The sequence below is a fragment of the Arachis stenosperma genome, chromosome 8 (genome assembly GCF_014773155.1).
Source record: "Arachis stenosperma cultivar V10309 chromosome 8, arast.V10309.gnm1.PFL2, whole genome shotgun sequence".
Lineage (NCBI taxonomy): Eukaryota > Viridiplantae > Streptophyta > Magnoliopsida > Fabales > Fabaceae > Arachis > Arachis stenosperma.
Window position 1 is genome coordinate 10,303,349 of NC_080384.1, and position 27,679 is coordinate 10,331,027.

At 36.2% G+C, this 27,679-nt stretch overlaps 2 protein-coding genes across 2 annotated transcripts; both read left to right on the forward strand.

Annotated features, from left to right (window-relative positions):
- The first annotated feature begins 19,485 nt into the window (after positions 1 to 19,485).
- Positions 19,486 to 21,985, forward strand: LOC130946629 (abscisic acid receptor PYL8-like). The gene is made up of 3 exons (XM_057875434.1): positions 19,486 to 19,833; positions 20,294 to 20,509; positions 21,337 to 21,985. The coding sequence occupies exons 1-3, from the start codon at positions 19,693 to 19,695 to the stop codon at positions 21,574 to 21,576; spliced, it is 597 nt and encodes a 198-aa protein (XP_057731417.1). The 5' UTR covers positions 19,486 to 19,692; the 3' UTR covers positions 21,577 to 21,985.
- Positions 21,986 to 24,790: 2,805 nt separating this feature from the next.
- On the forward strand, positions 24,791 to 25,456 carry LOC130945353 (uncharacterized). The gene has a single exon (XM_057874083.1). It carries the CDS (start codon positions 24,791 to 24,793, stop codon positions 25,454 to 25,456), a length of 666 nt encoding a protein of 221 aa, XP_057730066.1.
- Positions 25,457 to 27,679: the final 2,223 nt, after the last annotated feature.

The window sequence follows — 27,679 nt, forward strand, 5'->3', positions numbered from 1 at the left end:
CAATGATCTTTTTTTAGATACAACCTCTGCCCCCACGTTTCTTGTTTTTCCTTCTACTTCGTCCAGCTAAACAAAATACTCACAACGATGTTCAGCACTCTGAAGATTAGACACAACAATCCAAGGAGGGGTGAAGAATGAAACAAATGGATAACGCCAGTAACAAGAAGAAAGACAATTTCGAAACCTACCTCCCACAGAGGACATCGCAGAAACAATCTGTCTGGATTCCACTGTGTTCCAGACTTGAGTACCACAGCTTCAAATTCATGCAAACACTTGCCGTTGTTGTACTCAAACTTCTTCTTCTTCTTCTTGTTCCTCAACAACGAAGACCCGCCACCAACAGCGCTGCCACAATTTAGGGATAAAGAGCTTGATTTTTCCTTGAGTGAGGCCATGTTCTTAGTTATTGGTTAATGTGTTAGGGTTTCAACACAGAGCTTTTTTCTTCTGAAGATAAAAGAAAACAAAGGTGTTAGGGTTTCAGGGTTAATTTTGCCTAATTAATCATTAAAATAAAACATTTTATCTGAGTTGGCACTAAATGGTCAGCTCACTAACTCTTAACGTGACAGCAAGGATAAAATAGAGCCACCTGTCCACTCTCACTAACCACGCCACACACTGATGGCCGGAATGGTGATTCTGTCCGCCAAAGTGTATAATTACTGTGCACGCGTCACTCATTAAACGATTCAAGTGTATTACTGTCCAGCGTATGAACTTTCATGTGTACTTTTGTCCCTTCTTCCTTATTATTATTATTATTATTATTATTATTATTATTATTATTATTATTATTATTATTATTATTATTATTATTATTATTATTATTATCAATATAATTAAAATAATTAAAAATATTTTCGATTGATAATTGATAAGTAGTTTAATAATGTATTAAATATTGATTTTATATAACTATAATAAAGATATTTTTATAAAATAAACTTAGAAGAGAAAATAGTGCATTCATTTTGGCGAAAAAAATGATTCATGAGGAATCGACACCTCACTTCCATTAGTTGGAAAAAAAACTCAGTTTTAGTATATTAAGTATGTGTGTGTGATTTATAAAAAGACAAATTATTTAAAAATATATAATTCTAACCACTATTATTAAGATAAAGTATTAAAAATTTATGTAATTATTTTTTTGAGTAAACTATCATTTCTAATCATAAAAGTTGAAAACACTGACATATCTACCCATAGAAGACAGAAATTATTATTTGTACCCATAAAAAATGACTTTTGCAAGCAAAATTATCCAAATCCTAAAAAATTAAATAAAATTTCTAAACTACCATTCTCTCCACCACTACTACCATTGTCTCCCCCCTTTCTCAATGTTCTCAGTAACCCAATTCCAACATCGACCACATCACCACTCAGTAGCACCGCCTCGCCCTCCTCAACCGTCTCCCTAACCGCTTCCACTTTCCAGGATTTGTCGCCGAAACTTTTGGAAGATAAGCACCCGAAAAAAATCACTAAAGGCAAACAAATTCAGCTCAAGGAATCAAAACAAAGTAGAAGAGAAGAGAGGCGAAGTTAGTATACCCGAAGCAGCCGGTCTTCTAGACCTGGTCGTGCTTGCTGCTGCCTCCAATCTTGGAGATGCTGACGAAATCTTCCTTGGTGAAAACGACGTCATTATAGGCGAGGAGGGTAGGGCCCTGCCACTGGACGAGGGAGTTGGAGAGAAGTGAGTCGCGGCGGTGGGAGCGGCAGTCAAGGCAAAGGGAGACGGTAGTGGCACCAGCATTGTCGGCGTTCTGGATTAGTTCCTTGAGAACGGTGGTTCCCTCGGAGTAGTTCACAAGCACCTCCCTGATTCGGTGCGTTAGGTCCACCATTGGTTAGTTGGTTCTATGAATTTCAAATTTGTATGTGCATTGAATTACGAATATGACTGTAGTTAGAATTTATTTTGATCTTTTCTTTTTTTCAAGTTATTGCTTCCGTGGTTGGTGTGGTGAGACAGAAGAAGAAGTTAAAGGGGGAAGCAGAACCTGCGGTTGAGATCAGAGTCAAAAAAGCGAAGGGAGGAGGAAGGGTAGTGATGGCAGTGGTGGTGATGGTAATGGCAGCAGTGATGGTGGTAGTTGGGGAGGAGAGTGGTGGTAGAGTTTGGAATTGGATTAGCCGAGAACATTGAGAGAGGGGGAGGGGGGAAGAGACATGGTAGTAGTGGTGGAGAGGAGGGTAATTTAAGAATTTTATTTAATTTTTTAGAATTTGGATAATTTTATTTACAAAAGCCATTTTTATGAGTACAAATGATAATTTTCGTCTTCTATGAGTAGATATGTCAGTATTTTCAACTTTTATAGTTAAAAATGGTAATTTACTCAATTTTTTTTACATGAATAAATAAATATATAATAAAACAATCTTACCTATTTATTTCTAAAAATTTTCTTGTTATGTAAACAATTATTTTATTCATGACCATAATTATAATTTCATCCAAAAAATACTTATATGTTTTTTATATCTACATAGCTTAACTTGCTTTTCAATTCTAATAAAAAGAATTTTTAAATATATCAAAATACAATATATTCTTCTTTTTCTGCTTTTATTTCTCTCAATTACACAAACAAATAAAGCTTGTATTTATTTATGTTTTTATTTTATCTCATATATATTATAGATAGCCAAACAGAATAATAAGATAATTAGGCTATTTTTTATAATATGAAAAGTTTATTGGTATTTTTAATGGAAATGGGAGTTTTTAGTGTATTTGCATGTTGGTGGACTTATTAAATGGGCATCCTCAACACGTGGAAAGCATGATGATACAGCACGTGAAGGGCGTGTTGCTGGTATGTCAATGTCTGATTTGAGTGCACCTTCAACACGTGGGGGCATGTTGATGACGTGTTGAAGTCTGATTCGAGGGCAGCTTCAACACGGGGTGAGAGGGTGTGTCGCTGACGTGTCGCTCTCTGATTCGATGGCGATGCAACACGTGGTGTGCGTGTTGAGTGCTCTCCATATATAAGGCCAAGCTCGATACTATTTCATTGCGAAGAGAAGAGTTGTTTGAGTGTGTTTTTGGTGTGATAGAGGGTACCGCAAACTTGATAGTATATCGCAACGGTGAGATTATACGGAATACTCATGAGGGAGCGAGGTTTGTGTGTCAGAATCTGTTTTTGTTTGTGGTTTCATGCACCATGATGTTCATGGAGTTTCAGAATGGTCTCTGTCAAAGCATGGAGAACAGTATATTTAGAAGAGTGAGTAGTATTTTATACCAGAATCTCATTATAGTTTTTGGTAGTCTAATACAGTTTGATATTATGCCGATCATTGACGAAGCAAGTATGCAGAATATGTTCCATATTCACCAGCAGACTCAGGTGCAATAGCTAATGATTGAGCTGTATGTTGAGTTTGAAAACATAGAGGCAGATGGAATTCAAAATGATTCAGATATAGAGGATGATAGAGCTGAAGTATACGAAGGAATGAACAGTGACAGTGAAGAGGACTTCGAAGCTACATATGAAGTCGACGACAAAGACGAGGATGGCGATGTGGGAGTTGAGGCAGCAGTGGAGAATATAGTGGTTTTTCCTGCAGTTAGTCAACCGATGAACATTCCACCTTATATGCGTAACTTGGATCTTGATGCCATGCATGCACCGAAATTTTTGGAATATGCAAACATAGGTACGTGATCAGTAAATAATACATTTTTCTTAAATTATATTTTGAATAGATCAATTAATGATGATTTCTGATTTGTGTAGGTGTTGTTGATTCTGAAGATGGGGAGTTCAGGATCGAAATGGAATATAGTTCTAGAAAATCGATCGTCGCAACAATTAGAAGTTACACTATCTCTAGAGGAATTGACTATAATGTGTATGAGTCTGAGCCATAGACGTTTTATGCAAAATGCAAGACGTATGGACGTGGGTGCGACTGGCTTATCCGAGCCAGCTTGATACGGAAAAAAGGTTGTTGGGAGTTACGCAGATACAACGGTAGGCACATGTGCACCATAGGAACGATTTCACAAGATCATTCCAAGTTGGACTTGGATACAGTTGCTGAGGCTATAAGGCCATTGGTTGAGACCGACCTGTCCATCACGGTGAAATCTATAATTGCAGAAGTCCAATCAAGGTTCAACTACACCATCAGTTATTGAAAGGCTTGGTTGGCAAAGCAGAAGTCCATAACCAAAGTTTTCAGTAGTTGGAAAGATTCTTATCGAGTTTTGCCATGGTGATTCTCGGTCATGGTTCAGAAGATGCTTGGCTCAATTGTCCAAATAGAAACACGATTCCTCTACAATGGAAGTGAGGAGGCGGACAGTAACATGATACTTCACCGCATATTTTGGAGTTTCAACCCATGCATTAGAGCGTTCAAGCATTGCAAGCCTCTGGTTCAGGTTGACGGCACACACCTTTACGCAAAATATAAAGGATCACTTTTGGTTGCTATTTCACAAGATGGTAACGAGAACATTGTGCCTATCGTTTTTGCCATCGTGGAGGGGGAGACCACTGATGCGTGACACTTTTTTCTCAATAATTTACGAAGGCGTGTTGTTAGAAGAGATGGTGTGGGTATAATCTCAGATCGACATGAGTCAATTCGGATAGCAGGAAATCGTACCGGAGATGATTGGTAACCTCCAAGAGCATGGTGGATATTTTGTATTAGACACATGGTAGCAATTTCTTAAGGGCATTCAAAGTTTTGCACTTGCAAATTTTTTTTGTCAACATTGGGTATTCAAGGATGGTGGAAGAGTACAACATCAACTATAAGAGGTTGCAAGAGCGAGGCGAGGCATATGCCCGGTGGTGCGACACCATTGCACTTAGAAACTAGGTATTGGCATTTGACGAGGTACATCGATGGGCCACATGACGACAAACCTTGGCGAGTGCATTAATTTAGTGTTGAAGGTTGCCCAAAACCTCCTTGTGTTAGCGTTCGTTCGAGTAACATATTATCGGTTAAACAAGCTATTTACGTGGAAGAGTGCCAACGCTCACGATTGTAAGCGAGCTGGATTTACTTTCTCTGCTTTTGCACAACAGCAAATAGAAGCAAATATGCAACATGCTGGAAGCGGGTGCCGATCTCGTAACCGAGTGTTACAACAGATGCCCCATTCTGCTATCCACTCTGTATGTAAAACTCTCTAGTCATGAAACTATACTCTGCAAAGAGTCATGCAATGCTCTTCCTGTAGAATGACTCTTGCTACCTCCGGGGTGGGTTGTGCATACCCAAACTGACGCATCACTCGGTTCGTAAGGTGTATTCGATATACTCGAGTGACAATAATGGAGCAACAGTGTCACACACCTCAAGGTGCCCATGTAACTCGTCGGGTATGATCACTCCTTCATACGGCTTCCACACAAACTACAATATATTATTAGAAAATTAGAACCCTAATATTAATGTGGATATTAACACACACAAAGCAAAATATTTACCTCTTCCATGTAGTATATTTTCTGCCTAAATGTCACCGTAGTCTTTGATAACCACACTGAGGTTCGTGCAGAATGACTCCACCTGAAACATGTAATATTGAAAAAATTAAAAAATGTGCCATCAAACAAATATGCATCTTCAATAGAATACACAACTAAAATAGGAATTGTTACCTCCGAGCAACCAGTACGTTAGTCGCTGGAAGTATTGTCTCGATACAGGCGCAATACACAACATTCTCCCATGCCCAAACAAATAAAAGATTAAGAGGGCCATCCATCTCCTTAGTATCATACAGTGATACATGACACAGTGCCCTGTAAAGATGCGCAAGACATGCTGATCCATATTGTAAGTATGAATCAGATCAAAATCGCAGAGTAACGGTAGATACTTCGCGTGGGCATATGCCATTGACTTATTCGCAAATATGGTTGAACCCAACAAAAAGAAAATTTGGCATCTCACGTATCTCTGAATAGACTCCAAAGTATCCAATGCTTTTACGTCTCTGATACGATGAACCCATGCCAGCTTTATATAAGCTTTGGAGGAACTATTCACAACGGGTTCGTGACCGAAAATCGCGATGCTCTGACTTTTCAGGAATTCGCCACTACTATCTGTCCAGCCGCTCACAACGTGTCCATCAATGAGTAGGCCAAATATATGAGCGACATCTTCTAGTATCACGGTAACCTCATCCACCGGCAATACAAATGTGTGAGTTTCCGACTTCCACCTTTCCATCAAAGTAAATATTAAAGGGTAAAATCCTTTAATCACCCCAATTCTAGAAACATGGTAGATTTCTGTTGCTATTAAAGCATCTTCTACCATTGGATTTCACTTCTCCAGTGAATACAGTCTACGAACCATAAGATTTCTGTTAGGCTAGTACAACAAAAATATATTTATTCATTAAATATATCTATTAATTTAAAAAATAAATTATTTATAAATATATTTATTCATTAAATATATCTATTTATTCATTAAATACATCTTTTAAATATATTTATTCATTAAATATATGTATTCATTATAACAAATAATTATTTAATAAAATATAAATAAAATAAAATATAATAATAATTTAATTGTACTATACTTTACATAAATAATAAATAAAATAAAATATATTATATTATACTATTTACTTACTAGTCTAAATAATATAAATATAGTCATAAATAAAAAATAAAATAACATACAATAATATTATTATCCTCCATAATTATCATAACAAATATCCGAATAATATTTTTTAAAATTTATATTATTTATTTATTTTCATAAATAAAAAATATTCATTAATATTAATATTTAAATTATTTATTAAGTTTATGAAAAAATACATTATAACAAAGAATTCCAAAAATTAATGAGATCTACATTTATATTATTTCTTTATTTATTAATTAACAAATATAAAATAAAATAATAATATACTAAAACTTATATTATTTATTGAATTTGATATTTACAAACTCAATTAAATAACATAGTAATATTAAATACAAATAAAAATAATATCATTATCTAATATTAACACAAAAAATTAATATTAATTAAAATTAAAAAATTAAATTACAAAAAAAGAAAAATTATGAACTTACATAAACGGGATGAATCCAAATAATTGATAATATATTCTTCGGGTGTCGTATAATTACGTATCATTTTTTATTAATATAAATTAATAATTTTTTTATGTATAATTACTCTTTTTTTTTAAACACACTACTAACTCTCTTCTTCTTCTTCCCCACTTCAGACTTCTTTTCTCTCAAACTCACTGCCGAATCATGAAATGGGGGAGGATTGAGCTCCATTTATAGAGCTTTAGCCCAGCGTCGTTGGTCATCGGAGGAAGGAGCTATTCCCTGCATGCAGACCACTTCCAACACACCCACTCCGTGTTGTTGCAGCTCCTCGAAAATGCGAGAGAATCTCTGAAAAGCTTGCTAGATTTGGAGGCAACATGCCCACCGCGTGTTGGCAGGGTGCTGCGAGGTCGCTGACGTCGCCAGCTCACCACGTCCCTCGCATGTTGGCAGTATGCTACCACGGCGCTGACAAACCCTATTCACCAAGTCTCTCGCGTGTTAAACCTGCACCCACAAACCGATAAAATACCCCCGTATGTTAATATTGAGCAAAAACACAATGAGAATTTTCATATGAAAAATAAATTTTATCATTTATTTTTTTTTTGAAAGAAAAAGCTCAACACATGAAGTGGACCTACAAAACTACAAAAATATAACCAAGCAACTCCTATGTCATCTCTGTCATAGCCATAAACAATTTGCGTTAAGAACCACACCAATCCTTAGCTGAACAGAATGATCTAACAACACAATCAGCCACGTTTGTTGCCTTGTTCTTGAATGTGACAACATTTCTATGTAACCATATATTCCATATAATTGAGAAGAACCCAATTAGCCAACACTTATGCAACTCCTTTATCAACGGCATTGTCTGCCAACTCCCAAAATGGTCTTTTAAGGTACCTGGTATAGTCCACTCTCGTCCAAACTCCTTGATCCATGCGTACCACACCTATCAGGAGTACTCACAAGTAGCAAATAAATGTTGCACAGTTTCAACATTCTTCTTGCACAAGATGTACATATTATCGTCCCCTTCAATGATCTTGAGCCTACTTAGTCGCTCCTTTGTATTTACTTGACCTACTAATACAAACCAGGTGAACAACTCTACTTTAGGTGGGACCAGTCCTTTCCAAATTTCTTTTGTGAATTTGTAGCTCAGGATATCATCGACTAAAGTCTGTTCCTGCAAAACCTGAACAAAGGAGTTAGTAGAATAATCGCCTTCCTTGTCAAATTTTCACACAACTCTATCTTGTACATCTGCTATTAATCTAACAGATTGCAAGACATGAAGCATCTGATCCGATGTGTCAACCTCCCACTGGCGGAGTTCCCTCCTCCATTGGAAGTTTCAAATCCACTCTATCCCATCCCAAAAACCACAATCTCCAATTATTGATCCTTTTTGGTTTGAAATCAAGAAGAGTCTCAGATAGGAGTCTTTCAGCTTTCCCGATTGGAGCCAAGTATCCTCCCAAAATCTTATTGATCTACCATCCCCTACCTCCATAGCCAGACCATCAATCATCTTCTGTCGGACCTATTGGTCCTTTATTCACAATTGACATATGTCTCTGCACGGACCTCTTTTCACTGGTAGAGTTTGAATTGATAGTAACTGATCAGAATTTAAGTTGTTGCAGGAGCACACAATTTTCTTCCATAACAGGTAGTCTTCCTTTGAGAAATGCCACCACCATTTAAACAGTAACGCAGTATTACGGACCACCGTATCTTCCACCCCCAGTCCTCCTAACTTTTTTGGTGCCTGAACAATCTCCCACTTAACAAGAGCCATGCCAGGTTGTCCATCTTCCTTCCCCCAAAAGAATCTACTCTGCAAAGAGATTATGCGTTGTGCAACCGCATTTGGAATCTTATACAAACTCAAGTAATAAATAGGTAGGCTGTTTATTATTGACTTTGTGAGTACCAGCTTTCCGGCCTTACTAAGGACCTTTGATTTCCACAAGCTAAGATTTTCTTCCACCTTATCAATAACTGGCTTCCAAGTTTTTGTTAACTGGGGATTTGCTCCGAGGTTAATTCCAAGGTACCTCACCGGTAGAGCTCTCTGCTGGCATCCAAGTAGAAGGCACATTTGATTCACCCACTCCTGACTGCAATTCACTGCTATCAAATTGGATTTGTCGAAATTTATACTCAACCCAGACTTTATTTCAAAGCACCTCAAAAGTCTATGATAAGTTCTCATTGTCTCCTCTTCAGGCAGACAGAACAATATAGTGTCATAAGCAAACTGTAAATGTGATAACTCTATATTATCCCTACCGACTAACAGTGGAGAGATTCTCCTGTTCCTTACCACTTTCCCGATCATCCTGTTAAGCACATCCACCACCAATACAAACAAAAATGGTGATAATGGATCGCCCTGTCGAAGCTCCCTCTCTATCTTGAACAGTTTCGTTGGTGACCCATTAATCAAAATAGAGATAGATGTCGACGTAATACACTCTCGGATCCATGCCCTCTATGTACTCTCGAAACCCATTTTCTCAACACAGTATCAACAAAGCACCATTTAACTCTATCATATGCCTTTTGGAAATCCAGTTTGATTATCGCTGATGCCTTCTTCTTCAGTTTCAACTAATGCACAGTTTCACATGCGATTAAAGCTCCATCATATATCTTCCTTCCCTTCACAAAGGCACTCTGTGATTTTCCAACTAGTCCTGGCATTACAATCCTCATTCTTCTTGTCAACAACTTAGATATAACTTTATAGACGCATCCAACCATGCTGATAGGCCTGAGTTCTTTTATCTCCTTAGCCCCAATGAATTTCAGAGCCAACGCTACCCACGTGACATCAGACTCTACTGGTAGTCTTGCCGTCTTGAAGAAATTCAACACAGCAGCAGTGAATTCCGTTCCAATCTCATGCCAACACTTTTTTATGAAGTTCATGTTGTACTCATCACATCTTGGAGACTTAGATAATTCACAATCCCAAACTGCCTCTTTCACTTCCTCCACCGATGGCGTCACCTCAAGGGCTTCAGCTTCCTCCATTCCTAATCGATTAATTAAACCATCTCTAAAGCTCAAACTTGGAGCTGCTTCTTGTTGGTATAGACTTTTATAAAAATCTCTAATTGCAACTTTTATTCTTGCCAGATTCCACACTTGTCTCCCATTACTCACCAATGACTCAATCCTGTTATTCCTTCTTCTCGCTGAAGCAATATTGTGAAAATACCTTGTATTCCTATCTATCTCCTCGGCATGCCGAGATCTAGACATTTACTTTTAGTGAATATCCTGCCTAATATACCACTTCTCATAGAACCTCACTAACGCCCTTCTCCTTGCCTCCATTGTACTATCATAACATCCATTGTTGACTATATCTACCCAGCGGTATTGATAACGCTTTCATCTTGTCTAAGAACCGTCCATCTCCTAATTCCCTCAACTCTTCCTTCACCATTCTAAAAAATCCTTCATGTGTGAACCACGAGTCCATGCTACGAAACGGTCTAGGGCCTTCATAGTTTCTTCTATCCTCAACTATCAAAGGGCAGTGATCTGATAACCCTCTTGGTCCTCCCCTCAATCACGTCTCCGGGTACATATCAGGCCAACCCACACTAACCAAGGTCCTTGATGAGCGGATAATTTATACGCTTTTTGGCATTGTTTTTAGGTAGTTTTTAGTAACTTCAAGCTACTTTTAGGGATGTTTTCATTAGTTTTTATGTTAAATTCACATTTCTGGACTTTACTATGAGTTTGTGTGTTTTTCTGTGATTTCAGGTAAAATCTGGCTGAAATTGAGGGACTTGAGCAAAACTCTGAAAAAGGCTGACAAAAGGACTGCTGATGCTGTTGGAATCTGACCTCCCTGCACTCGAAATGGATTTTCTGGAGCTACAGAACTCCAATTGGCGCGCTCTCAACGGCGTTGGAAAATAGACATCCAGAGATTTCCAGCAATATATAATAGTTCATACTTTATTCAGAAATTGACGACGTAACTTGGCGTTGAACGCCAAGTTTATGCTGCTGTCTGGAGTTAAACGCCAGAAAAACGTCATGATCCGGAGTTGAACGCCCAAAACACGTCATAACTCGGAGTTCAACTCCAAGAGAAGCCTCAGCTCGTGGATTGATCAAGCTCAGCCCAAGCATACACTAAGTGGGCCCCGGAAGTGGATTTATGCATCAAATACTTACTCATGTAAACCCTAGGAGCTAGTTTATTATAAATAGAACATTTAACTATTGTATTAGACGTCTTTTGACCACGTTACATCTTTGGTCTCAGCTTTGTTTTATTCTTCATCCTAAGAGGCTATTGATCACGTTTTAGGGGGCTGGCCATTCGGCCATGCCTGAACCTTTCACTTATGTATTTTCAACGGTGGAGTTTCTGCACACCATAGATTAAGGGTGTGGAGCTCTGCTGTACCTCAAGTATTAATGCAATTCTATTTTCTTTTATTCACTTCTATCTTATTCTTATTCCAAGATATTCATTCGCACCCAAGAACATGATGAAGGTGATGATTATGTGACGCTCATCACCATTCTCACTTATGAACGCGCGTGATTGACAACCACATCCGTTCTACATGCAACCGAGCTTGAATGTGTATCTCTTAGATTCCCCAACAGAATCTTCGTGGTATAAGCTAGATAGATGGCGGCATTCATGAGGATCCGGAAAGTCTCACCTTGTCTGTGGTATTCCGAGTAGGATTCCGGTAATGAATGACTGTGACGTGCTTCAGACTTGCAAGTGTTGGGCGTGATGACAAACGCAAAAGAATCAAGGGATTCTATTCCAGTAGGCGCGGGAACCAACCAGTGATTAGCCGTGCTGTGACAGAGCGCGTGAGCGTAGTTTTCACTGCGAGGATGGGATGTAGCCTTCGGCCAGGTGATGCCTCCAGACGATTAGCCATGCGAGTGACAGCCGTAGAGGACCATTTTCCCGAGAGGATTAAAAGTAGCCATCGTCGAACGGTGAACCCCTATACACAGCTTGCCATGGAAAGGAATAAGAAGGATTGAGTTGAAGCAGTAGGAGAGCAGGCGTCCTTGAGCCATACAGTATCTCCATATGCTTATCTGAAATTCCCACCAATGAATCTGCATAAGTATTTTTATCCCTTTTTAATTCTTCTATTTTCTTATTTCTATTTTCGAAACCATGAACCAATTTAATCTGCCTGACTGAGATTTACAAGGTGACCATAGCTTGCTTCATACCAACAATCTCTGTGGGATCGACCCTTACTCGCGTAAGGTTTATTACTTGGACGACCCAGTACACTTGCTGGTTAATTGAACGGAGTTGTGTTCACTCGTGCCAATTTCAAATTCCATAATTTTACAATGAGTACAACTTAAAGAATATGGATCACAATTTCGTCCACCAGTCCTGTCAATACAACTGCACGATTTTCCTCTAAACCATGTGTATTTGCGATCATTAAGCGGCAAATCAACTAACTCTGAATCATTTATCCATCTTCTGAAGTCATCAACAGACGCTGACAAACTATTTACTCATTTTCTTTCTTCCAAATGCAATATTTCATTGAAATCTCCCAAAAAACAAAACGTTACCTGACACAATCCTGCAAGATAACTCAAATCTTCCTACATAGAAATCTTCTCAGCCCTCACATGTAGTCCATACACCAAACAGATAGTACAATGAAAATTATCCTTAGCTACTACACCTTCTACACACAGCTACCTTTTCCCTTTATAACAATTAGTCAATTTAAAAATTGATTCATCCCATATTAACAACAACCCTCTAGAAACCCCAACAGAGCTTACAAACTCCCATTTAGCTTTGTCACTTCCCCAAATATGTATTACATCGAACTTAGACACCGCCTCCTTTTTTATCTCTATCAAATCCAACATGTCCAATTTAAATTTACTTTTTTATCATTTTGCTCCTGTAAAATAGCCATGATGTTTTCCTCGTCGCTGCATTGGGCACCGGACTCCTCCGCCAACTTCCATGCCTCTTTGTTCTCCGCCATTTCATCTTGCTAACTCTACCATTGATTTTCCCTGTGGAACCTTGATGCGTGAGCATCTTATCTATCTTTTTCTTGTGAATTTGCACTTGAATTGTTAAGTTTTATCAAGAATTAATACATTTTAACCACTATGAATGCTACTTTGAGCTGTGTGCAATTCTGTTTATTTTAGATAGCATTTTGGACGAATTTCACGGAGTTTAAACCAACGCTAGAGAATGGAGAGAGTGAAGAATGGATGCTGTCCACTCCAGCTGAACTTGAATGTTTTCAAGTTCAGCGTGGGCATCAAAGCCCCCAAAGGATCCATTCGGCCTTGTCCACGCCGAACTTGGGATTTTCCAAGTTCAGCGTGGAATCCACGCACACAAGGGAGGAAGTATGTACGCCACCACGCTGAACTTGGGGAATTCCAAGTTCAGCGTGGACTTGAAAACTCTCAGGGAAGCACACGCTACATCCCATGCTGAACTTGGGAAAAGCCAAGTTAAGAGTGGGCTCAAAGGAACACAAACAAGACGCTACTGCCTCCTCCACGCTGAACTTGGGAATTTCTAAGTTCAGTGTGGATCCTAATAATACCAGTGGTCCCCAATATTCTTCCAAAGGCTACATGCAGAATTTAGTTAATTTTTTATTAAACTTTTATTTTATTTATAATTAGGAAAATATATTATTTAGTTTTTAGAAAATATATTTTACATTAATTAGGATTAGATATAAAAGGGAAAAGAATCAGCCCTTCTGTTTTCTCTTCTACCTCATTCCGAACTTTACAGTTTACCTGAATCCTAGTTTTTTCTCTGAACCATGAGCAACTAAACCTCCACTGTTAAGGTTAGGAGCTCTGTCTATTGTATGGATTGATAGTATTATTTTTCAATTTTAATTCATGTATTGATTTATAATTCAAGAATTGTTTTTGTTCTTTATCTTATGAATTTGGGTGGAACGGAAGTATGACATTTGTTCTAATTGAGTTCTTGTATAACTTGGAAAAGCTCTTTACTTGAACAACAACTTGAAAACATATTCTCCTAAATTTCTAATTATCTGGATTTAACGGGATACGTGACATATAATCCTCTTATATTTGGGTAATTAAGATTTTTGTGGCATATAAACTAGAATTGAACTTCACCCTCTAATTGGAATTAAGTGACCAAGGAGTTGGCGGTTGATGAATTTTAGAGGAGATTAAAAAGGTCTAAGGAATTAGGGTTTAGTCATATATAGTTTGCCATGAATTAAATCTTGCATGATTAACATAGTTAGTAAGAAGAGTCAATCCGAAAAATAGATAACTCTAAAGCCTTAACTATTTCTCTCATATATTATTCACATCAATTTACTGCTTGCTTTCTGATTTTCTGAATTTACTGTTTAATGCAATTGAGACCCAAATGCTCTTTTCTGTTTGTCTAACTAAGCAAATCACTTAACCATTGTTGCTTAATCCATCAATCCTCGTGGGATCGACCCTCACTCACCTGAGGTATTACTTGGTACGACCCGGTGCACTTGCCGGTTAGTTTGTGGGTTCTAAATTCCGCACCAAACCTACTACCTCCATCTAAGCCAGCTTCCTAGTCAGTTCCGTCTTCTGCGTTGCTCTCACATTCTTCCTTTTGTTCACGACCATGAGCATCTTCTCCATCCTCTTCCAAACCTTTCTCTTCTTCCTGTCGCAAAACAGGTGCAACACTAGGCCCCTCTTGCCCCTTCTGTGCAGATTTTATTAAATTTTTTGTGCTATATCCACTCTCAACACCAGCAGTCTCTACACCCGGACTCACTCCTTCAGCTCACATAATTCTCATCTCCGCCGGACGTTGGACGTTCAAGTGAGGAGCTCTTGGATTGGTGGTTCTATCCGTCAAATCCGTCGGCCGCCGTTCTATCCGACCTTCGGTTGCTTCCACCTCGTCGCTCGTCTCTCCATCATACCCTGTAGTCACGGCGACCCGTGCGACCCCCTCTATCTCGTTAGGGTTACCACTCCTGTCTTTCGTACAGTCGCACCTCCCAGCCCCTGTGCCATCATCAACCTTAGTCACATGCTGCATTACCCCGTTCTGGATCCCGTTCCTTTCATGCCGTGTCAGCAGAGCAGCCAGGTCACCCATAACCCGGTTTAGGAGCACGCTGCAAGGCCTGCTAGCATGGGCCATCTCCTTGCAACAATCATGCTGTTTAGGTCTCCAATTGTTGGGCCTATTTGCCCCTAGCCCAAGTTCAGCTCCTCCATGTGCACATGTGGGTTTGGCAGTGCACGTGGCATAATTATAGGACTCAGTTTTTGCCGAATCTTCCTCCTGATTAATTTCAAATGATCTTTGAGGATCCTGAGAATCCTTAATGCCCGTGTGATTTTTAATCTCGGAATAATACGTTAAATGAATATGATTCCATTCGTTCAAATCAACGCGGGAAATTACCCTTATGTCCTTGTCATGTTCTTCCTCCCTCCTTCCTCCATCATCAATAGCACCGCCTCATCCCATCCCGCCACCAGCAATTCGCCACCATTGTTAGTGTGCCACTGGCACCCCTGTACCGCATCTCATCTCTAGTAATTCTTTGCCAATCCCCTTCCATAGTCGTTAATTCACGAACGCATTCTTCACGGTACACCTCTCCATCCACCTCTCTTACGAGAACGTCAAACCCGCTTGCACCTACTGTAATGTGAATTCACTCATTAATTTTATCAAAACAACATGTATCAATCAGCATACGACCATCACTGAAAGATGCACACGATTCCGTGAGTTTATCACACTTAACTACCTCACCCTATTGATCCCCTATCTTTCGAAAAGTCTCAGTTGACCATACATGTATTGGAACTCCATAACATTCTAACCAGACTCTTTTTGATTCACTTGTCTCATTCTCGTCCCATCTCCACACCATATAGAACATTTTTAAAAGGTCGTTTATTCTAAAGGTGTAAGCTTCCTCAGCACTTATCACAGAATCAAACGTTAACATTGCCTTATATGCTCCTAACTCCCGCACTTGTGTTACGCCTGGCCAATTTCTATGAATCTTATGATGCAGTGCCTGAAAATTGATCGCCGACTTCGTGCCTCCAACAATACTTCTTTGCAGCCAAGCAACATTTTCATTTGCTATCGGTACTTCTAACTTCTTTGTCCACCCATTCTTATACGGCTCTTTAATGGGTACAACACTCTGCTGTTTTACCACTTTCTCTTCAACTACTCTTCTACTTCTTGTCTGTTCCGCGTTTGCTCCACCATCATTTTTTGTTATCTCCGTTTTTTTCTTACTTACTGTAGTTCGAATAGCAGTTCCCCTTCTATACTTCGCTTATGCTATAAAAAGCCTCTTTCCACGCAACACCATGCCTTTCATATTGGCAACAACCTTCATTGCTCCACCTTTCGTAGTGTACCGTATAAATTCAAATAGGTAGATCTGGTCCTTTTTGTTCTTCCGCAATAAATATATGTCTATGATTCTGCCTGTCCATTTAAATAGGTTGAAAATTTCTCTCTTTAATATATTTTATGGTAAATTGTCAACAAAGACAAAAAAAAGATTTAAATTCCAGTCGTTGATACTCTTCTTTATTCTAAATCCTAAGATCCTTCTTATATTTTATCATTTCTACTTTTTAATACTACAACTATTTGTTAATAAAATTGTATAAATATTATTTATATACTAAAAGTAACTACTAAAATTAATCATTAATATATTTATGTATAAATATATATGTGATTTAATTTATTTTTAACGTATATTTATATTTTAACATATATTTTATATTAGTCACTAATTTTAATAACTAATTTTTGTGTATACGTCGTAATATAGTCGTATTAATTAACCGGGACAATTATAGTGAGATCCACTTGTAGGATTTGAGAAGTAGAGAAAAGGGATATAAAATCTGGTGCCGACTTTGGCAGCTCATATTGAACCAATCAAATTGAAAAGAGGTGCTCATTTATTTGATTGCAACCCTTTTCTTTAAGATCTGTCCACAAAATTCAACTTGGTCCAGCTTTGACGTTTTATTTAATGTCAATGACGATCTCACACTTTCTCTCAAATTAAACACTATCATAAACGGATCAATCTCACCCATTAATCCTGACAAAAGTTGGCCAAAAATAGTTTAGGACTTGTAATAAGTTTGTCTAATTCTTTTATATGGTAAGATTTTGTTTTGGTACTTGTAAATTCTTTTCGTAATTTAGTTATCATAACATTTCAAGGGTTTAAGTTTAACAATATGAGCACATAAAACCCAAACCACAGATATTTAGATATGATGAAAACTAGACCCTCATGTTCATGTATGTATCTATATCTATATGTATATCAATAGTTTAATATATTTCTCGGGAAATGTGCTTCGCTAAAATGAACGGTTGACCTCGTAAGATTAATTATTTATTATTATTGTCATGGTTGTTGGGAAATTGCGATATATTAACACTAATTAGAGTCAGCAAAAAAATATTAACACTAATTAGAGAGATAGGCAACTAGCTTGCTTCTTGATAGAAGCGGTTAATTTTTTTTATGGGAGTGACATGAGTTATATATTTTAATATTATAATTTTTAATATTTTTTAAAATTATCAGAGAAATTAAATTAAAAAAAATCTGAATCTTATATTTTAAAATTTTTAATTTTTTTAAAAAGAAAATTCGATTTCTGCATCTTAAATTAGGCGGTTTTATATTTAGGATTAACATTCCTATTAACTCACAATCTAAATAAATATTATTGTGAATTTAATATCAAAAATAAAAATTGACAATAATTTTGTCAGAAAAAAATTATAAATTCCAATTTTACCCTGCTCCCCGATGAGAAATGGATATTCGTACTATATCCTTAAGTATAAGGTGAGATTGATTCACATACCAAAGAGAACATGTTACCTTAGAAAAGGAAATGAAACTTCATAGATCCCTAAAACTTTTATGGTGTGAAGCCATTTAATACCAGCAAGCATTTTGTGAATGCGCAACTTTATTACCCTTTTTCTTTGGATCCAACGCGGTCCTGCCAGTGCTTTAAGTAACATAATAAATATATATATGAATATTGGATTTAAATATATAGCTTAGTTAATATATGTCTTACCACTTACTAGCACAAGTTAATATTATTAGTCATAAAAAATTTTAAATAATTTATTTTAATAAATATATAACAAATGTATTAAAATTTAAATTTTATATATTGTTTATAAAAACCTTTTTAATTAATAATATTATCATATACTCTTAGAACAAAAAAATACATATTAGCTAAATTTTTAAAAAATATCCGAATTTCGGTTTAACCTAAATACATTGATGATATAAAATTTTTTAATCATAGCATCTTGAATTTTGGCATATAGCTTCATTCTTTTCTCAAAATTATTATTAACTTCAGCTAAGGATCATTTCAGTTTAGTTGTTAGTAATTCACCATTATGTAAGATAATGAAGTTTATCTTCTTATTTATTAAAAAGTTAGACTAAGACAATATTCAAATTCATAAATTACGTGTGCGTAAGAGTTCAACTTTGATATATTAATAATGAAAAAAATATTTATACAATTATATAATTAGATTGATACGTTTAAATAAATTTTTAAGTCATAAATTTAAAATTAATTATTTTTAATAATATAAAAAATTAATTACTTTTACTAATATGATATTATATGACTATTTGTTTATCTAAAATTTTTTCACAGTGATAATATATAAAAGTTAAATTCTTTATTTTTATTTTATATTTAAATTAAAATATTATATATACACTAAACACTAAATATTATATATTTATATATAAAAATAAGTATAATTTAATTTATTTTTAATATATATTTTATATTTTATACAATAATTAATTTTAATGATTAATTTTAATATACATCCTTGTTGATTGAATAGTAATTAACTCTCTTTTTTTATACTAAAAATATTGATCCGGGATTTATAAGATGCAAAACTTGTTTAGCCTTTTAAATGCAAAGTTTGCAAGTTGCTGCCCCAATTCCCAAGGCAATCTCATCAAAAGAAACTCCCATTTCCGTAAATAGAAGGGAAAATCGGAGGGCATATCAGTCATCACAATAAAACACAGAAAACAACAAAATAAAAAAAGGACAAAACACGCCATTGCCGTCAATGGCGGTTCTGTAATAATCCCTTCTAAGTAAGTCCACATTTCCAACGAAAAATACTTGCCACTAAAAAAAAACCCCACTTTTCTCTAATTAATTAATAAAAACCCTTATAAATTTACTTAATTTGGGATAATTATATTTATAGAGAGAAGGAAAAAGATAAAATAGAAAGAGGTAGTTAGTTGATGCTGCATTTCATTTCACTTTCACACACCGCTCTCAAAATCAATTTCCTCCTCCCTCTCTTTTTTCTTTCTCGAACCTTCCGCCGGAGAGCCTCGCCGGAAGGCCACCGGAGCTCGGTGGCGGCGGCAGCAGATTTTTTTCCCTCTATTGAAGAAGCTGCGAATTGGCGCTTGAAAACGGTGGCGTTTTTAGCTTGATGATGATGAAGAAGGGGAACGGCGATGGAGCTTTCAGTAACATGGAGATGGAGTATTTAAGGAGACACCACACGCAAGAGCCTCGCCAGAATCAGTGTTCTTCTGCGCTTGTTAAGCACATCAAGGCACCTCTTCCTTTGGTTCGTTCTTCTTCTTTCTTCTCTGTTTTTTTTGTTTTAATTAAAATATTCTTGTTGACCCTTTTGTTGTTTTGGGATAAAGTTTCGTTTTTTTATATAATTTGATGAGTACCTTAATTGGATCCAGCTTTAGAAGTTTGTATATGCAGTTTTGGTTTATGTATACAGAATTAGTTATTTTCAGTTTTGAAATTTTGGTTGAGTGAATATTGAATGATTATGTATTACTCCCTTAGTTATATATATATATATATATTGATAGGTTATTTTGACTTATCTGACATATTCATAAATCAATGTGTTGGAATACAAATTGCACCCTTACCCTTCATCAATTTGTGAAAGTAGCAGAAAAGCTAAAACAACTTGTCAATATAGAATGAAAGGAGTATTTGTATTTGCATTGATTTATTGAGGAATTGGTTACTTATTGTGTTTAGTTACTTTTGTTGTCTTAAAGGTGTGGTCATTGGTGAGGAGGTTTGATGAGCCACAGAAGTACAAGCCATTTGTGAGTAGGTGTGTGGTGAGGGGGAACCTTGAGATTGGGAGTCTAAGAGAAGTTGATGTTAAGTCAGGGCTACCTGCCACTACCAGCACTGAGAGATTGGAGATCCTTGATGACAATCAGCATATTCTTAGTGTAAGGATCATTGGTGGTGATCACAGACTCAGGGTATGTAACTATGAACTATATGTATCAATATCAAGCTCATTGCTTGCAACATATTAACTTCTTCTATTCATCTAAATATTTCCATGTTTTTTTAAGTGAGAGTAAGTTTACTGTAATTTAGGAAGGTTCATGAGTTAGTTGATTGGGAGTGTAGCATATAGATTGTGATCCATTTTATGTAGTTGACTGAGCTTGTTATGGTAAGAAGCTGAATAGTTTCCGCACTTTGCTAACATTGCGCAAATATTCCTCCGGGGGTGAGAGTATTTTGGTTGATTTTTAATTTGTTCCTTTTTTTTTTCTATTTTTATGGTATGTTCACAACTGCACTTCTGATGCAAACAATCCCTTTTCAATTTTTATTTGTAGTTTTGATCTTATGGTGCAAAACATACATGAGTAGTAAGGATGTTTTATGCACTTATTGTGCTATAAGTTGCAAAGAACTCCTGCAAATAATTTTGGGAAACCAAAAAGAACTGTCATCTTTAGAAAGTACTAGCAGTTCATCATTCAGTTTAGGTAAATGGAATTCTCAAGAAGTTCCTTTGGTTGTGGTTCTGGTTTATCTTGCACAAATGAAAATTCATTGCTTAGGAGTTAATCACTTGTCTGAGCAAAAACAAGTTAAAATTTTTTAAAACTAATTGCAGTTATAATTTACTGAGTGTAATACTCATGTTTTTATCAGTTATCGATTGATTTATCTTACTGTTAACTCTTGTTCTTTAAGTAATTTGGCTAACTGATTAAGCTGTTTTTGTCCTTGCTCACCATAGAGAGGACAACAATTCAATTTTGACCTGACTCTACATTTTATCTTTCAGAACTATTCATCTATCATGTCCCTCCACCCGGAAATCATTGATGGAAGGCCAGGTACCCTGGTAATTGAATCTTTTGTGGTGGATGTGCCTGAGGGGAACACAGAGGACGAGACCTGCTACTTCATCGAAGCTTTGATCAAGTGCAACCTCAAGTCACTCGCTGATGTCTCGGAAGGGCTTGCCGTGCAGGATCGCACCGAGCCAATCGACCGGATGCAAGATTTGTTGATAAGTGGCTGAGGAGACTCGGTTGCCATGGATGAAGCTTCGGGGGCTTTCCTTATCTCGGAGGCTTTGGAGACGGACTGGCAAATGGAAATGGTGCATGTTTTTCACTGTTATAGAGTGGCAGAGTTATTCATTTGATTTGATCTATCAATTATCCTTGTTATATATGCTGGTTTCTCTCTTTAGTAGTTTAAAGAACAGAGTATTCTTAGACACGTGTCTGAATCTGGGGAAGTAATAGGCGAAAAAACCAGGAGATTCTGCGTGAACTGCATGTTGTGTTCTTAAAAGAGAAACTCTTAGCATGCAAGTAAGTCTCTTGTGTGTATAGATTCTAAGATGCTTTGTAAAATTGTTTTGATTGATCATATCAAACTACGGTAGAATATCGATATGTGCAGAGGCTGCTGCTTAATTCTTATATAGTAGTGTCAAAATAGATATGATGAGATATATATAACGCCTTAGTGTTATGATTGAAGGTAGAAGGTGGTGAAAAAGGAAAGGGATTGAATGAAAGGAAAAAGGGAGAGAAGAAGCTTAGGCAAAAGAAACATTTTTATTGTCTGATTGTGATTACAATTGTTTACCTGATTTGAATAAATAATTTTATCGGAAAACACTATCTACAAACAACACCTTCAAATAATAATTAAAAGAAGTGAATTCTTCATTCTACTTTTCTTTTATGTTATCACATCACAATCCAATTTTTAAAAGCAAAGAAGTTAGCACGAGGAGGAGCAGCAAGATCCAGTCCCAAATTATTTTAATTCGAAGGAGCGTTTTGAAAGTATCTACAGAACTTAGTCAGAACAAATACAGCGGTATCAAGCACGTGGAATATTGAATTTGAAGCATAAAGCAGCAAATGATGCTTGATTACTCTACCTCTTGAATAAATGAAAGCTGCGTATATTCTCAACGCTGATTAAAATTTTATGCACTAAAATACAGATGTAGCACATATCCTGCTGCAAGTTTGGTAAATTCACGCAGCCACATGACGATTCATGTGTTGTTTTTTTCTATGGTGGAGAGTCTAATTCTATATATGCAAAGCATGAGTTTCAAGAGAGTGACATGATTGTGAGGGGTGGGGTCTTGTAACCTATTTATTAAGGAACTTGTCTCTGGATCTTAAACAGAAGACATTATTTCACATGTATATCAGACATTTTCAAGCCCATTCAGAAGTTGGGACTTGAGATCACAATCAAATATTCAGCAACTTGGTGTTGAGCAACATTAATGCTCCTATTCAGAGCTGTGAGAAAACATTGAATTCTTATAGCAATAAATAATATGAAAACCACTATACAATTCTCAAATGTCGATGACCATCTCTTTACAGACTATATCAGCGAGGTTAATAACTTTTTATTAACCAAAACCAGCAGAAAAGCTACTCAATGCAACAGACAACATTATTGGTTTGATGACTTATTCCACTATTTGTAACCTAAACATTAGATATTTGATATGAAGATATGAAACATGGGAATAAACACAGTGCAAACTACTAAAGCTTCCAAAGCAGTTCTTGACTAATAATAACTCATGCACTCTTTAATATTACTTGCTGCTAATTAGAATATATCATGATAAAGAAAATTTATGTTTTTAAGCAAGATGACAGATCATGGAGAAACTGCAAAGGGTTAAAGGCATGAAAGTGAAGTCCAATCTGCCCTCATTCAAACACCAAGTACATGTTCTTTAAAAGAATAACAAATAAATAAAAAATATATATTATAGATCTTTTAAGTTGGCCAACCTTCTTTAGGAGAGATTTTACATAAGCATATGCATCTCTAAGAAGTTTCAGGACCTGCCGAACAGGAAAGAAAATCAAATCAAAACCTGTTTTTTATTTTCTTAACTACTTTCTTCGTATAGTCAAAGAACGATAATAGCTTGCAGATCAATATTCGTACAATTTGTTTAATTCTAGATATAAAAGGTAATAGCTTGCATATCAATATTTTGCAAGCTGATAAAACACAACCTCAAATTCATTTAGACTGGCCTCTCATTTGAGAGGGAGAAAAATAAGTTCTTCTCATTGTTGAAGAGAATAAAAAATTCTCTTAGAAAATATTTGTTGAGTTATTACACTTTATATACTATGTATTTTTTATGTACTCTCACTAAAAAATAATTACAATGATAAACCTATTATTGATAAAAAAATAATCTAAGTAACAAGCTAATATATGACAGAAAAAATAGTTGGAAATGATGCTCAAAACCACTTCAGTAGGTCTGCATATGTTTATTTAAATCAAGCAAGTGCTAGAAGATTTACACGTCATGCTTGAAGTATCACACTACAAAGGAAGATTATTTGTTTCGAAGCCAACTCCTATATGCCATGCATGATTAGAGTTGCTGTGTGGAGATTAGGGAGGGTTAAAAAAAATGAAGTACCAGCTCCTTTGTGTAGCAACTAGCAAGGTAAGATAGACTTTCAACAAGTTTCATTTCATTCACAGCCACTAAGTTGCCGCCATCATGCTATCTGATCAATTAAGGTTTTTTATTTTTAGTTTTTCAATTTTATGCCAATAAGGCTTGCAAAGTTCATTCATATGTTTCATGAATGAAGATATTGATCAATTAGAGAGTAAAATCTCTTCCTTTGTTTCAATGTGTGTATCTATGCATTAGTTTGATAGACAAATTATATTAAGACTAGATTTAAATCTGCGTAACAATTAATTGATTTTTATACATAAAAAACTATTTAATAAATTTTTTTTAAAATTAATATTAAATTTAAATAAAATTGTAAAGACATTATACATTCTTGTGTCTGAAGGAGTCACCTAATACATTTAGCAAACTTAAATATTATAGTGCAAAAATGAAACTATTAGATGTAATGCAAATATGAATATAATGTTTCAATAATTGAAAATAACATCCATGAATTATAACATCATTTTTTTCAACATTATTATTATTATAACTAAATAATATTAAAAAATATAAATTATTGAACATAAAGGTGATATAATTGATAAACACAATTGGATCAAAAATAAGAAAAAGTTAGGATTAAAGTTCAATATTAAAAAAAAAAAAAAACGGTTGATAAAGTCTCTCAATGAGCTCTGACTCTCTCACCCCGATTTCGGTAAACGCCGGAAGAGGAAGATTTGGTCTCAAAAAGTACAAAGTAAAGATGAATGAAGTTAACATAGAAAAATAAGTACTGGATGACATGAAAAAAGAAGGAAGTGCCTCAGAATATAAAAAAGAGGCTGAAGGTAGAAATCAAACCGAGAACAAAGGTGATTCAGAAAACTTCATGAAGCCCAAGATATCCTACTGTGACATGGTAATGGAGAATGGCTTCGGAAAACTAAATCCACAAGAGATTGTGGAAATGGTTTCAGAAGATTTAGTCATGGACTCTTCTATAGACGATGAAGCTCCCTTCGATCCTAAGCCCAACATTGATGTCTCTCTGGAAAAGTATGACGAGTGGTGTAGACCTTGGAAACTATCACTTATTGTTATGCCGCTTAGAAAAACCTTTAACCTTCAAGCTCTTGATAGATGGGTACAGAAGAGATGGGTGAAAAAAGGAGTGATACAAGTCATGGGTCTAGCTGGTAATGTTTTCTTGGTCAGGTTCATGGATCAGGATGACTATGCACATGCACTCTTTGAAGGTCCTTGGATGATAGCTGATCATTATCTCTTGGTGCAAAGGTGGAGATCACTCTTCTTGCCACATGAGACAGATATTCAGAAAGTTGCAGTATGGGTTAGGATCCCCAACCTACCTGCGAAATTATATAATAAATTCTTTCTCTGGAAAGTTGGAAAAGCTCTCAGAACAATACTCAAAGTGGATGAACTACCTCCATACACTCTCGAGTGAAATTTGCAAGGATATGCGTGGAAATTGATCTGCGAAAGAAGATGGTTCCGGCTATCATAGCTCTTGGCAAAAATTTTAACATTGTATATGAAGGATTACACCAAATTTATTTCAACTGTAGTAAGTATGGGAACAGAATGAAATATTTTAATGAGAGGACGATCGGAACAGCCACTGAAGCTGCCGCCAGGATAACAGACGGCACCCGGTCTGGCCATAGGGAATTCCCTAACGGTCAAGAGACTAATAAGAACACGTAGAATCAGCAACCAAATCTAGAAAGGAAAGAAAATCCCGCATCAATTATTATGAATGACCCACAAATCACACCTGAGGCTAGGCACAAAAACAAGCAAGTTTCCAAAAATATGGCCGCCAATCAAGAAAGCATTAATAAGGAGCAAAATGGTAACCCCTTTCGGGCATGGATGATTGTGAAGAGATATCAAAGAAGGAATAAAGCCAAAGTTGATTCTTTAGAGAAGGAAAGAAAGGAAGGTTTCCAAAATTCAAGGTTCCACATCCTTGCAGAGGCAAATCAAGAAGATAATCATTCCAATGAAGATCTATCCTCAAATGGGACCCAAGCTATTAATTCAGGAGATGACAAGGACGCATGTCCAGCAAAACCTAGCAAAAAAATAGCAGCAAATCAGAATCTCAGAAATGGAAATACTCACCATATACAAAAAAATTAACAGAGGCAAAAAATTTCCATTCCTATCAATAAAGAAAAGTATACAACAATAAGTAAGAAAATAACACCTGTCGCTAAGCAAATCAAATAGTTCAGTTAAAAGACCAAGATCATCTAAAGCATTCCCAGAAATCACGATAAAATAAAATTATAGAAGCACATAAAAGCAGCCGTGAAGCATCCCAGAAGAATAAAAAAGGCAAGGAAAAAATTCATGAAGAATATTGGAGGCAATTCTCTTATCTAAACAAAGAGATTGCTAAAGCTGAGTATGTGCAATCAACTCTCCTGAGGGGCTCTTTAGATCATACAACTAAAGCGCTCATCATTAGTATTATGGAAGGTGGGTATAATAATGAGGTCAGTAAGAAAGAAGGGAACAAACCTCCATACCCAAGCGAGTCTAGCTCCAAACCAAGGAAGGACAAAAACATGAAAGAACTTGATCTCCAAAAGGGAGAAGTCGCTAACCAAATTGTAGAGATGGACGTTCAAGCCATCAATAGCAAGCCAAATGAGGCTCAGTGAATCCTTTTCTTTTTAAGGGAGTTTTTTTGAAATTATTTCCATCATAGTTTTTCTCATGAATATTTTAATTTGGAATTATAGAGGGGTGTCTGCTAAAGGATTTCCCATTATTATTAAAAATTTAACCTATCGGTATAATATGAATTTGTGTGTCCTCCTTGAAACTCATGTTTCAGGATCTAAAGCTGAGGTGATTATCCGCAAGCTAGGTTTTGAATCATGGTGTAGAAGCGAAGCTGAAGGTTTTGCGGGGGGTATTTGGTGCCTTTGGAACAAGAAAAAGTGGAATATCAAACCTCTAGAGTCAAATGAATATTGGACCAGTTTCTTTGTAACTTGGGTTTCAATGATCTCTTCCCATCAGCCGGTGTTAAACATCTTCCTAAGTTGAAGTCTGACCATATCCCCATCCTTTTAAACTTCAATAACTTAGGGACAAGAAGAAGAGATAAACCTTTCAGGCTTCTTGCGCCTTGGCTCCTTCATGAAGGCTACCAAAGATTAGTAAAAAATAATTGAATCAAGCAGGGAGATCTTGTCTCTAATATTGATAATTTTACAGATGAAGCTAAGATTTGGAATAAAGATGTTTTCAATCACATCTTTAGGAAGAAGCAAAGAATCCTCCTCAAACTTGATGGGATTAACCAAAGTCAGTCTTTTAACAATAACCCGTTGCTAGAGAAACTTAATAACGATCTTTGGAGGGAATACAAAAGGATTGTTGTTCAAAAAGAAATCTATTGGATGCAGATGTCTAGGTATAATATCATCAATTTTGGGGATAAGAACTCTAAATACTTTCATCAAAAAGTAAATGGGAGAAGAAGAAGGAACTATGTCACTTCGCTCAAGAATAATGAAGGAGAATGGATTGATGATGTGGAAGAACTCAAACACTGAGGTGTACTTTTTTAAATCTTTATTTGCTCCTGATAATTACTCTTTGGTGTTTCCTAACTTTCCTATTGCAGGTAAATTTCCTAGAGTGCCAGAAG

Excerpts from the sequence above, each read along its gene's own strand:
- LOC130946629 (XM_057875434.1), top strand. The coding sequence starts at position 19,693 with ATGATGATGAAGAAGGGGAACGGCGATGGAGCTTTCAGTAACATGGAG. Across the intron at positions 19,834-20,293 it reads TCAAGGCACCTCTTCCTTTG|GTGTGGTCATTGGTGAGGAG; the intron begins GTTCGTTCTTCT and ends GTTGTCTTAAAG. Across the intron at positions 20,510-21,336 it reads GTGGTGATCACAGACTCAGG|AACTATTCATCTATCATGTC; the intron begins GTATGTAACTAT and ends TTTATCTTTCAG.
- LOC130945353 (XM_057874083.1), top strand. The coding sequence starts at position 24,791 with ATGAAAAAAGAAGGAAGTGCCTCAGAATATAAAAAAGAGGCTGAAGGT.